Source organism: Ammospiza caudacuta, chromosome 3 (genome assembly GCF_027887145.1).
Source record: "Ammospiza caudacuta isolate bAmmCau1 chromosome 3, bAmmCau1.pri, whole genome shotgun sequence".
Taxonomy (NCBI): Eukaryota; Metazoa; Chordata; class Aves; order Passeriformes; family Passerellidae; genus Ammospiza; species Ammospiza caudacuta.
The window spans coordinates 74,765,310-74,779,442 of NC_080595.1; the positions used below are offsets into that span (position 1 = coordinate 74,765,310).

Below are 14,133 nucleotides of genomic sequence, written 5' to 3' on the forward strand. Positions count from 1 at the left end.
CTGTTTACAGTGCTTACATAACCAATCAAATCTAGACTGGTTAGAGAAAGAGAAAACCTAATAAAAACTAAAGTATATAGTGGTTTTCCACAATTTATCTTAATTTAAATAGTTTGTTCTCAAAAGACAAACACTTTTTTGAGGTCTGGAAAAAAAATTAACAGGTCTTCTACAGAGCTGGTATGCCCTATATATAATATATATAGGTGGGTAATGCAATAGATAAGTGGGAAGGTAAATATAGTAGATAAGGAATTTAAAAGCCCATGAATTTTTAGCCTCAACTTTTCTAGAGGCTGACTTTGTGCCCTAGACACAGGACTTCCCTTCTGAATGTCCCTGTCTTTTAAAGGGGAGTAAACAAAAAAAGGTCTTCCTTTTCCAAAGCAACTTATGAATTAAGTGAGTAGCTCTTTGATCAGATTCAGTTTTCTAAGTTGTCTACAGGGGACTAATGATGGCAGTTCTTCATGACTGTATCAAGTCCAAATTTGCATTTGACTCATACACATTTAAAACTCCCACACTCTCAGCCAGGGACTGCAAAAAATATTGAAAATGAGATGAGCTTTATAGTAGGTTTCACAAAGAACAAGTCTTAATGGCACAGGTAAGGATCATTTTGTAATGAGGCATTTCCACCCTGTTCCAATGACTTTTAGACATCTCTTCCTACAGTTAGAGGCCCTGGAAGTCCTCAGTGTTAAGACATAAAAGGTCAGGACTCTTGAGTTCCAGGCAGGAAAAGGTAGGACACGACAAAATGGGCACAGTCAGATGACAGCCCTCAGCTGGGCTCTGCAGGAGCACTGCCCACTGACTCAGCAAGCATCTGAACCTGTCCCTGCTATTTATTTGACTGAAGATGAGGTGCAAATGATGGCAGAAGAAATCCAAAGGGCAGAATAAACTGAAAGCTATCAATGGGGCTGTCTGTGTTCTCCCAAATCTCCCCTGACAGAGTGGGACAGACATGGCCATAGTTTTCCAGAGCTGTTGCCAGCTGGCCACTGAGAGACACAAGGGTGTGGGGAGCTGTCACCCAGGCAGAGTGACAGAGGAGCAGCTCCTGCTCTCATCACTGGACAGACACTGCCAGAGAGTGACCTCAAGCACAAGCCAAGGTCAGGTGTTTCAGCATGACACTGCAGAAAAGCATTCATCTCTGTGAATGGCCTATGGAGCCCTACAGAGAAGGATTTTGAGGCACTGGTGGATGAACTGCTGGACATGACCTGTTAATGTGTGCTTTTAGCCCAGAAACCAAACACACCCTGAGCTGCATCAAAAGCTTTTTGGCTTTTTCACTAAAATTGCAGCTTTTACAAATAAGATAATTTATTTCATTTCTTCAAGCTGAAAATTGTAGGTTCCAGTCCGAAAATGGCAACACTTGATGATGATGCCTCAGGAACTTGTCCACTGTGGGACTCACCTTCTGTTTTCTTTTATGTACTCTAGATATGGCTACATTTCACTTCCAAAAGTATGATGTGCTCCTGTCTTCTTGAAATCCCTGCCTGTAGTAAAACCAGAAATTTATCCATAGAAGAGAACAAAAATGTAAGTTCCCATAAAACTGCAATCCCTATATAGTATTTTAGTGTAATTTCCAAACAACTACATGTTTGGTTTCTGTTTGGGTTAGATTTTTTTCTAACACAGTGTAAAAAATTTCAACACAGAGCTGCTACTTTCAAAGCTGCAACAGCAGCAACTTCAACAAGTAAGGAAGTAACAAAATATATATTCAGTTCTATCTTAAAGACTAGATAATGCCAATGTATCTGGGACTGTCTTTTTTTGTAGCAATCACCGATTGGAAAATTAACCACTCAGGTGTTAGGTCTCTTCTGCTGTCCAGCAGGAAACCACCTTCAAAAAACAAGTTTTCCATTTGTAACTGAGAAAAAAAGTAAGAGAAGACAATCTTGCTAAATCAAGGTTGTCACATCATTAAATGTGCAAAGGGAAGTGAATTAGAGCAGGAAGAGACAACTAAGAACCAAATAACTAAGCAGGATTAAATGGAAAAGATCTGGAAGGAGTAACCACACTTGGGATATCATAAAATGAGACAGAGGGAGATCAACAAATCAAATGTACCTCACAACCACTGCTGTAACCCTGAGTTTCAGAAGTCCCAGGGTGTTGGATGGGAGAGAAAGGACTACACTGCCTAAGTACATGGATCTGCCTTGGCTACAAAGATGCTCTGGCTCTGTCTGATGACGCCACAGCTACAACATTTAAGATCCCTCATGCTGAGTGATGTGCAAGGGAGTACAAGATTCTGCAGCCAGCAGTCTTGTGGGGAAAAAAAAATTAAGGAAGATTTACAGCGCCCTTGAGTAAGTAAAGCTAAATAATATGTCTCAACTGAGAGATGTTGCTTTCAATATAAAGCCCCCCCAGCCCCTGGCCCTGGTTCAGCAAGACTCAGCAGAACTCCTGCCAACACCAAGCTGCTGCTGCTGCTGCTTCCCGCGGCAGAGTGCACGTCCTCCAAGGCCGCCTGCTCCGCTCTTCCCAGAGCCAAAACGGGGACCATGTGAGCTCCTTGGCAATGCCCTCCCCAGGGATCTCCCACACACATCCCTACAGCACTTGGACCAACACAGAGTGCTGGAAGGCTGCAGAGATCTCTGGCTGCACAGCATGTGCTCAGGTAATGCCCTGGGATGTGGGGTGTTACACACAGCGCCGCCATGGATCCACTGCGCAGGGATGACACCACGTGCTGAACAACTGAGAAAATCTTCCCCCTTCCACACTCCCTGCCCAGCTGAGCTGCCTGACCTAGGAACAGTATTAAGCTCTTTATCTAATCAATAGAAAGAGAGGCATGTCCACAACCTAATTGTTCAGGTAACCCAAGGTAACTAAGCTCTCAATTTAGACTTCTTAATTAGGTAAATACGGTGATGTCAGTTCTACTTTGTCAATAAAGGGAGACAAGCCTATCACTGGTGTCAGCTGATAAGAGCTTCCCTTTGGCTGATGTAGGATCATTTGTACATTTTACACTAACACACACTATTCATTGCACAGTTTTTTCAACAACTCTTTGATTTTTGGCTGCATAAATTACTAGAAAATGATGTCATTCTTGTAAGGACCTGGAATTCTGATGATCAAGAATTGATGCAAATCTTTCAGGTCTAAGTCCTAAAATACAGGTATGAGCTGTAAGCAGGGCACACTGCAATCACTCAAACTAAGTGGAAAGAGGTTCCAGAATACCTTGTTTGAAACAGCAATCTAATTGTCTAAAAGATGGCACTTTTTTGGATCAGCTCTGAGCTTTTAAAAACTTGATGAACAGAGGCTATTAGTTCTCTGGTACTTTAGATAATCTGCTTTGTGGCCTTTTTTTTTTTAAATATCGCAAAATTCACTTTCTCGAGGCTTTTGTGAGGCAGGAGTAGGAAGTTTAATTATTCACTAGCAGTTTCATTTCTGTGCACAATGGGAAGGGAGCATGATGCTACAATCCCACCATGAAAGGAAATCCTGTAAAGGCTAGCAAGTGCTCCAAAATCGAAGGTAGCAGTCACCAAATCACTCAGCACATCTCATGCTGACAGAGAAGTCTCTGTCAGGGGAGAAAGTGTATGCTATCTTGAAGAAATCTATTTATAATCCTCTTTACTCTGCAAGAATTAAACTCCTCCTGTCTTCTTCCCAAACGAATACAAGACAGTGGTCATGGGCAATCCTGGATCCATCCCTTTCTTTGCCCAAAGCCCATCAGCAGCAGTCCAAACAACACCTCAGTGCCATGGGGAGCACCCTTAAGGGGAGAAACTTCCAATTCTTAGTCAAACCAAGGCTTCACAGCTGAGGTTGCCAGTAAGAACACAGTTGAAATAGTTCAAGGTCCTTTTCTGATTCACCTATCCACATTAAATAACATCTAACACCACAAGTGATTTCAGTGAACCAATGGGCACCATACATTGCAACACAGCAAAGGAGGAGCAACTGGGAAATTTGAGTTTATTACACTGATCCTTTTCCATCAGGCAACAATCTGGTGTGGGCAGTTTAAACTCACTCACTCTGCCACTGAAGCTGCTACTTTTTCTCTTTTAAATCTCTGAATCTTTTTATTCATCAAATCACTTTTTCACATCAATAGCCTCTTACAGTGAGTCCCACTGTACTTTCAAACATTAATTGCATGACAATTTTGAGAGGCACAGCCCCTTTTCCCATCAAATTTACAAAATGAAAGAGCAAGTAATATGCCTGACATCAGTCACTAAGCTGGCAGCAAAATGTGTAGGAGAAATATCTTCTGCTCAGACTTTTGCTTCTGGACTCTGACCACTATTATGACTATCGGCCAAAGTCACTGCTGAAATACTTCCAGGGATAACTAATCTATAATTAAATAAGCAGAGATAAGAATTTTTATCTCTTTACTGACAGAGTTTAAGACTTGCAGATTGTTTCTAAGGGGCAGCAAAAGGACAAATTCCTCAGGGAGGACTAAAACTACTTTTTATGATCCACTAACGAAAAAAGATGTTTCTAAGTGCTTAGTTGCCACCAAGATCTCCACAGAAGTAAAAGGCTTTCATACTTTTAAACCAGGGCACTAAATAAAAAAGAAAAAAAAAACCACAAAAATTTGGCAGTCACCAAAAGATGGACAGACATCACACTCCTCTGTTATATTGTATCTTGGGAACATGCTTGATTAAAGAATTAAATTCCTTCTAGGCAAGCAAGATTTAGCTGGCTTTAAATCAAGGTTCAATTATAATGTCTGTTACAATACAATCCTTATTAATGATAATTCTAATTGCAGTGTTCACTATCCTCTTCCAAACCCAGCTAGACAGCCTCCTGGAGACAAAGAATTTTGATTAAATGCCTTACTTAGTTCAATTTTCCTCTCAGCTACACATGCAGAGCTCCAAACTGAAGTAGCACAGATGTTTCTGAAAGTGGGGCCAGAGAAACAACATCCTCCTGTACTCACCTGGCACAAATGCTTGCACAAGGCTGATGTTCATCCAGTCATGCTCATAAGACAGATGACACTATAAAGTTACTCTGAATTTACCTCAGTCTTTTTGAGAGTATGTCACTATAGACAAATCTCTGGCTATTACCATGTACACTTAAGGCTGAGTTGATTTTGATCCAAGAAAAACAGGTAGATCATTTTGGCAAGGATTATTTCAAGGGAATTGCATTACATTTCTATTGTGTTAAATGGAAAATAGTGTTTTTAATCATGATAAATCAAGCATATGCTATGAATTACTGTTCATCTATATCTATGCAGTATGCTTTTGTTATATAAAAGCTTTCAGCTTCACAGACGTAACCATAATTCTCAACACTACACCACTGCCAAAGCTAAAGAAACAATATAAAGTAATTCTGGCAATATATGGGAAAAGAAGATGATACAAATTTGTCCTCAGACCACTAGGAAAAGAACAATTAATCATTTGTTCTGCTTTAAATAAAAGCCTGCTTCCTAAACCAGAATGAATTTGTACAGCTCAGCTGCAGCAAATGGAATAGTATTCATTTATTTCAATGTGGAATTTCACTTCACGCATTAAAACAATAATAAAAAAGCAATTTCTCAGTATATAAACTTTGAAGTGAAGAGGGAGGTTCTGGGCTCTTCCCTCTGTGATCCAGGACATGTGGGAATGGTTCCAAGCTGCTCCAGGGGAGGTTTAGACTGGACATTAGGCAGCATTTCTTCACTGAGTGGGGGGCCCACCACCACAGAAGTGGTTGATCCCCCAAATCAGTCAGTGTATAAAGGATTTGGACAATGACCTTCACTTTAACTTTTGGTCACCTCTGATGTTGTCAGGCAGTTGAAAGAGATTGTCATTTTAGGTCCCTTCCAACTGAAGTATTCTACTCTCTTGGAAATCTATTTAGTGCAATTTTGGGGCAATAATCCTACCTAAAACGTCTATGAAAAATCTTCTGAGAGAAGTCCAGTTTAATAAATAATTAATGATTTACTGTGGCTTTATAGTCTCACTCAAATAAATCAGTTCCAGCACACTAGAAACACTGGCTATCATCAGTTCCTTAAAATCAGAGTACTATAATCAGAGGAGAAAGATTAAGAGGTTAAGAATTTAGCTCTGCCACAAGCTACATGGGACAACACAAGAGAATGTCAACTCTGAATAACTTGGGAAAGAAGCTGCCCTCTCACTATCATGAGTAGATTTAGATCCAGTACACACAAAGCGGGTGTGAAGGCACATCATCATCCAGCAGGAAGGCAGAGAATGGGATTCAGCTTCCTGGAGGACAGGTTTTACCTCACAGTTCCCAGACAGAGCATATCCCTCCTCAGTGAAGGTTCTGTTGAGGGGCATTTCTAACTGAAAGTCACATTTTGTATCACATTCATAAATCTTTGAAAATTCTACACTGCTAATTCCCATTGCCAGCGTCAACAAATTTAAATCACAGGAATCAAAACTGCAGAAAATGCCTAAATTCCTTTTATGCACTCCAGGACTAATTAGTATGCTTGTACTACTGTCAGTGGTCCAATGTAACCTGAAGACCCAACCAAGATTATGTCACCATTACAGCAGGCATGAAGAAGGAGGCAGTTCATATCTCAAACTGCCTGCAATCTCTCTACAGGAGGCAGACAAAGTATAACTATCATTTTGCAGATGGAAAACAGAAGGAGTAAGCAGATTGCCAAAGGCTTTGAGAAGCTTGCTCCAGGAAATCTGTGACAAAAAACATGACATAAACCAGTGCTGCTGCAAGTGCATGTCAGTGCCAGTGCTCTGCCTTATCTATTAATCCCATTACAGTAATATTGTGCAGGTAACTTTTGAGACTCAACAGGGATGCTGGATGCTAAGAAGAAATTATTATATTTGTTATATTTGTTAACAAAAATAAGAATACAGGAACCTGACCACATTTTTCCATCGTATACTAAGACTGGATTTGGTTTCATGTTCCATCACAGTCCCCTATGTAATGTTTTATAATTATCTGGATATCTATTTGTGTACTTAAATCAGACTGTGCAAAGCTGAAAAATTAGCAGTGATTTACAGGACCAAAATTAGGCACTAAGGCATCTTATGAAAGGGCAATTAGGTACTTCTGAAGGGTAATCCAAAAATCCTGCTCTAATTGTAAAGCAGCAGAGCATTACTCCTAAGGGGGGAAAAAAAAAATTAAAAACAATCTCCTTAAATGAAGAGGTCCTTTCTCAATTGCTCCCTAGTGAGGTTGCACCTTCACTCCTGCTGCCACTGGAACTTAGGTCTGTTCCTTCAGGCACCACGATGCTTTTGGGAATCACACCACACTGTACCCTGAGATTCTGTATCCAGTTGATCAAGCAGAGAATCAGGAAAAGCTGCCACATGTAACAGCCTAATAGATGGAGTGCTGACAGCTGAAGTGTAAAACTCAATCACAGTTCTCCTTCATCTTGAGGAGATTCCAGTTCTCACCTCCCACTCCTCCAGAACATGTAGGGTTGTCAGACTAGAAACTACCCTGCTGAATCTCTGCCTTGGTGATGAAGCATAAATTCCTGGAGGACAAGCAGACAGAGCTCTAAAGCTTTGCCAAACACCTGGAGTCCCAGCCTTTGGTCCTCTCTTGACTTTTCCTGCATGGACCACCAAGACAAGTCATACAGACAGCTTACTCCTAAAAAAATGGAGGTTGCTCTGGGCCTTTTACTCCTGCCCTCACTCTCTGCCATCACTCTTCATCACATGGTAAATGCATGTCTACGAAAGCAAAGGCAAGAGGGGAAATAAGACACTACAGAGCCTCAAAGATTAAAAACTTGCTCTGGCAGAAGAGAACCCATTTTAGCCTCTCCTCTCCTTTTGAGACGGGAGTAATTAGTGGGCAGACAATGTTTTTTCTGTGCATGCACAAAAAACCAGGACCCACCACGCTTGTGCTGAGGAGCTGTATCACCACAGCGTGTGTTGGTGTGAGAGCAGATGGGCCACTGCAAGGAGTTACATGGCCTGCCCAGCTGGCACCACCACATTGGAAAATCTTAGGATTAACAAAAAAGGTATTGAATTAATCCCCAAAGACAGGGATTGTACTACAACTCCTTCCATATCCCTGCATGAGTGTCTGCAACAAATACTCACCCTCTTGCCTGCTCCTTTCCTTGCCCATGGCTCCTGCACTCTTCACTGCTAGGTGTCCCAAGCTAGACTGAAGGGAGTGGGAAATTTCAGCTTTCTTCTCCCCAGGAATGTAATGGTTGCAGTTCAGGCTGTGGCAGGCAGAGTTATAACCCTCCACTATTGCAAGAGCCAGCTGGGGATAGGTTTACCATGCCTGAAACAACTCATTCAGTTATTCACACCAAATGGGCTCCCACAGGCCGTGGTTTTGGCTCTCTGCTCTGCTTGATCCTGGATTCAGAGCTGTGCTCCAAGCACTCCAGTGAGGTCAGGCTTTTCTGGGGATGCAAACAATCTCTGGATCCTGATGGAGTCAGTCAGTGCGTGGTTCCCCCATCTCCCATAACACAACACAGGTATCTGTGCCCAGCTCCAGAGTGCCACATCAGCTGGATATGGAGATCACTTGAGAGTTATACATGCTATACAGTACTAAGCAGCTCTGAAAAGCAGCATTTCTGGATTATTTCTGGATCATTTCTGGATCTAAGTATCTTAGTTTTTCCTAGCTCCCATTTTAGGTGCCAAGGCAGAGGTTCTGCATTTCTCTGCAGACTTCCCTCTAACTTAACTATACAATTCCTAAAGCAGGACTCAGAGGAGTGTGGTGAGGATAAGTATTAAGCATATTGAATAAATAAGACAGAGATAATTCCAAGATAATTACCAGGCACATCCAGAATCTCATCAGTACAAAAAGAAACTGTACTGGATCCAGAAAAAACTGTTTTAAACTAAAACTCAACACTTACATGTCATCTTATACACATGCTTTATAGTCCACTGGAAGGAAACACTTTATCCACTACCCATGGGCTCAACTTAAAAACATCATCACCAAAGACTGCTGGCAGCAGCAGTGGAACTGAGGTGATGAGCTTCCCTGATATCTGTATCTGATGAGCTACCCTGATATCTCTGGGAGGCAAGAGAGGTTACATAGCACCAGCAGCAAGGTATATGGAAAAAGCACGGTGTACACTAGAGATTGATTTAATGAGTTTTTATAAAGTCTTTTATGTCAAAGCCAGCTTACAACAGCCTCATCTAAGACTCTACCTAATATCAATAGCAGTATGCAGCATCTTGTTATCTTTTCACATTTCACCATTCACACTCTCTGAAGTTATCCAGAAAAAATGTGCTTTGTGGGAGCCACCAGGCTCAATTTTTTTTGCCTATTTCAGTTCTGACATTTAAATTTATCTTGAACTAACTAGGGGTGGGAGGTGACAATTTTATTTCATAAAACCTTTTGAAGTTTGGACAGGAAGAGAAACATCTTTAAGCATCTTCACAAAAATAATTTCAAAGCACCTATTTTCATATCTAAGCTACAGAGAAATGCCTGTAAGAGCTGAGACTGGAATGGGAGACCCATGTGTTTAATATCTTCTAATTCAAACTAGAAATCCTCATTAGATCAAAATACTTTGAATATATAAACGCATATATGGGAGCTTAAACCCTGACAACCTCCACACCAAGCCAGTGCACTAACTCCCACACAACTTTCTGAATGGTGGTATTATTGAAATTATATAAAAGGTTTATTGAAAATACAAACAGGTTTATTTCATTAGTCATATTTATTGGAAAATGTTCCCATTTTGCTCCAGTTGTAGGAATCCAATACAAAGCTGAAGGAAAGCAACACTTACCAGAGAGAACTTTCCTATCATCCTGAACCCTAGAGGAAAACATTACCTCACTATCTAGGCCCAGATCAGAAGCTTCAATCCCTACACAACCTGCATGTTAGCTTCTTAAGGAAAATATCTCATAAAATGGCAGCTGCTGAAGTGAACTTGCCAGGTGGAGACTCGGACTGCAGAGATTTTTGCATCCCTTTGACAACTTACATAATTACACACAAAGCATAACACCATAAACTGATTTAAAGAACATTTTCTTCTTCAGCATAAGCAGCTGAATTAACCAGCTTACTACTTAAGATTAACACAAGTCCATAAAGCAGGTGTTTAAACAGACCTGGTATTGATCTCTTCAATCTGAATGAATTTTACTGCCAATACATGGACACATGCTTTTAAGATATATACAATTATTAATTGTCTGTGTCAAGACAAGAGGCTGTAAAAATATGAACCCAGAATTTTGACTGTTTCATGCTCAATTTCATTAGCTAATAAAATAGCTTAATGAATCAGGTCTGCAGCTTCTTCTGCAAAGCTCCCACCATTGAACGCTAGCCATGGCAAATGTGCCAGCAGGCACATCTACCTACTGTAGCCTGAACAGATCAGCTAGAAGCAAAACAGGCAGGAAACCCACCCAAACATTATACAATGGATTATGAGTGGTAGAACACAACAAAAGATACAACAGACATCAGAAATGGGAAATCACTCTTGATGTGAAGCAGAACATCCAGAACATGCCTTACCTGTGTAGTGCACCACACACGTCTGACCCTTCTTTGGAAATGTCCGTCCTGTCAAAATTGTAAAAGGTTAATCTTTTCTTTTCTCTGATTGACCTGGCTAGGCAAGTTTATCTTTTAAGAGGAAAATGCTGAACTGAGATCTGGTATTAGCCATTTGGTTACATCAGGATACCTGAGACATCCACATGACAGCTGTAGGTATGAGTGGCTCCTCATACAACTTGGAGCACAAGTCTTACAAGGAGTGCCTGAGGGAGCTGGGGGTGTTTGGCCTGGAGAAAAGGAGGCTCAGGGGGGACCTTATTGCTCTCTACAAATCCCTGACAGGAGGTTGTAGTGAAGTGGGGATCAGCCTCTTCTCCCAGACAAGTGGAGGGTAAAAGTGAGGAGAAATGGCCTCAAGTTGCACTGGGTTAGGTTTAGATTGGATATTGGGAAACACGTCTTCACAGAAAAGGTTGTAAAGCATTGGCTTGTAAAACATTGACTGCCCAGGCAAGTGGAGGAGTACAATCCTTTCCAGTGTTGAGAAAACACATGCATATGGCATCTGAAGACATCGTTTACTGGTGAACATGGTGGTGGTGCTAGGTTGATGGTTGGACTTGCTGATCTTGGAAGTCTCTTCCAACCTTAACAACTTCATGATTCTGTGACTATGTGTTACCAAATCACTAATATGCAAGACAGGAATGGGATGGTTTAGGGTAAAAGGTCCCAGTTTGGCTGCTGTTTAGCTCTTAGATAACTCTCCCTATATATGTGTGCATTACATATGCATTTACATCCTGTAAGTACAAAAAGACAGTCAAAACTTCATGGATTACAACTTTAAATATTCTCAGAATGTTTTTGCTATCATTTTTCAAATAAAGTCTCAGCCTGACATTGTGAGAAAATCCATTTGTATTCACATGTCTAATGCCTTCCACTCAAGAAAGACAGCTCTGTGAGGGCATCTTTAATTAGCAGGGGTGGGTTTTACAGACAAAAGCAGTTTAATTTTGTAACATCAGGCAACAGTAAAGCAGTAGTACACTGAGTTCTTTTAAAAGCCTGGTAGCTCCTCCTAAAATGTTCATACTGAAAGGAAAAAAAGCTTACATTATTAGCTTGACAGAAAATTAAATTACCATTTCCATTTTACCTGTTCTAGGTACTGCTAAAGGTACTAAAAGCTAAGAGATGACTCTCAAGGCTCAATTAGGTGCCAATGGTGTATTAAAGATGCTAACCATGATTTCTCAAGGTTGGCCAGAGGAGTGCCCAGATTCAGAAGAAATTAAATGTATCTATGAGGTTAATTATTAAGGAACATCCTTAGAAAGCCAAATACTGGGGATGGAGTTAGGTTGCCCACAAAAACTGTGGATGCCCCATCCCTGGAAATGTTCAACATCAGGCTTGATGGGGCTTGGAGCAACCTGGTCTAGTGGAACGTGTCTCTGTCCATGGCAGGGGGGCTGGAACAAGATGATCTCTAAGGTCCCTTCCAACCAAACCATTCTATGATTCTATGAAATAGAATTTCTTAGTTGGCTTTCTGGCGGCTCTTTGGTCAGAATTAACATGACAACAAGTTCTGCATTACAGGGCACCTCACAGGGTATAAACCAGCAGGTCACACACAAGCTACAGCCATGGGGCTCATATGCCAAAACCACATGAGCAGTACATGGCAGAGGGCAGGCTAACACGATGAACCAAGATTTACAACACAAAAATTGAGAAAGTGGTGCTTCCAAGTGCCACCTGAACAGCCTTGTTCACTGGCTTGGCTGGCTGGAATATCCCTAGCTGCACCTTGCCCAAAATGCAGTACAGTAGGTATCTGGTAAGGTCACCATGGTATGGTGAAGTGGGAGTCATGTCTTTTAAATTCACAGCCATCTAAACCACAGGCAATTATCATATGCCAGTCTCCTGGGCTTCCTCTATTGACAGCAAAGAATTAGCAGTGCTTTGAGAGAAAGCCAGCCTATCCTGAGAAAGGCAAGACAAATTATTCTCTGGAGATGGCCACAGAGAAAACCCAGAAGACTGCTTTAGATTAGCTAGCTAACCTGAGAAAAGTTATGTGAGATGAACCCTACCTCCTGTAAAACAGGTATTATTAAAATGATCCACTATTATACAGAGATCTGGGAAAAGCAGTTTCAGACCTTATGGACACACACTCTGCTCTGTGAGTTTACCACCAGCAAAGCCAATGCAGATACATAATTTCACATCAAAACCAAATTAAAAGCAAAGATGCGCAAGACCACTGACTCACTGTGGCTTTAGACAGTGTTTAAAGTCAGCTGATTTTGATTAAGACTTGCAACCAAGAGATCTAATCCATATAGCCTTATTTGGAATCACATATTACTTACAATGACAGCCTTGATCTATTTAATACTACTGTGAGGGTAGTTCCACCCTCCTTCCTACTCCCAACTCAGCACCATTACTTATGTGGGTATAAGTATTCTTTTTTTACGTCTCTGCAACCAAGAGAAGAATTTGATCTCTAGAGCTAAACAGCACAGAGGGAGAAGCCAATTAAAAAGCATATACAAAGAAAGGAAATATAGTGGGCCAAGAAACTTAATCTGCAATCAGCTTGAACGAGTTATTTACAGTTGTACATCAGCCAACGATGAATATGATGTAGCTATTATATAGCTACATACGTATGCTAGAAATTACATTCTCTTAAAAAAAAAAACAAAAACCAACCAAACAAAAAAACCACAAACACCTTACGGAATTATAATGCCAAGGAAGAGCAGAACACTGCGAATTGGCTCTCGAAAGCCAAGCGTGCGCCAAGGAGAGGCGACTGCCACCCGGGCTGCACATCAGCCCTCGCCAGCATCCCACGCTGGACCGGGAGGCGGCGGTGCCTCGCCGGGGATGCTGGCACGAACGAGCGGGCGGCAGCCCCGGCGAGGCCGGGCTCGCCACCGGGGAAAGTTTGGGCTCCCCGCCGTGCGCCGACCCCGGGCTCCGCGCTCGGGCCGTGCAGCTGTCAGCGGATGCCACAGAAACCCCGGTCCTCGCCGCCGCCGCGACCCCGGGCGGCCGCCTGGCCGCGCTCCGCCTCTCCCCAGGGGGTTCGTGCCCACGGGGCTGCGGGGGCGGCCGTGCCTCCCTCCGCCCCGCCGCCTCCCCGCTCCCCGCTCTGCCGCCGGCGGCTCCCCGCTCCCCGAGCCCCCGGTGCCCGGCCCCGCGCCGCAGGGCTGCTCCCCGCACGGCCTCGTACCGTCTCCCGGAGAGATGGTCTCGATCTCCACCCCCATGGCGGCACCGGCGCGACTCAGCCCCGCTCCGCGGCGCGGCCGGACCCCCAGTGCGGGCAGTGCCCCTGGGCAGGGCCGCCCCGCTGCCCGTCAGCGCCCGCAGCCAATGCGGGGCAGGGGCGGGGAGCACGGGCAGGGGAGGGGAGGGGTCCGCCCGCCCCGCTCCGAGCGCCCGGGGGCCGCGGGGACCAGGGGAGCCTTGCGGAGGGGATGTCCCCTGCCGGCATCGCTCCCGCAGCCGCGGCCGTGCGGG

At 43.0% G+C, this 14,133-nt stretch overlaps 1 protein-coding gene across 1 annotated transcript in view; it reads right to left on the minus strand.

The window, feature by feature from the left end:
• The window catches only part of FKBP1B (FKBP prolyl isomerase 1B), a 44,989-nt gene extending 31,073 nt beyond the window's left edge, over positions 1-13,916 (minus strand). Inside the window, exons 1-2 of the mRNA XM_058802395.1 lie at positions 13,844-13,916; positions 10,597-10,644 (exon numbers count right to left, since the gene is read on the minus strand). Of these exons, the coding sequence (XP_058658378.1) occupies positions 10,597-10,644; positions 13,844-13,880 (85 nt within the window). The 5' untranslated portion in view covers positions 13,881-13,916. The remainder of the gene's footprint in view (positions 1-10,596; positions 10,645-13,843) is intronic.
• Positions 13,917-14,133: the final 217 nt, after the last annotated feature.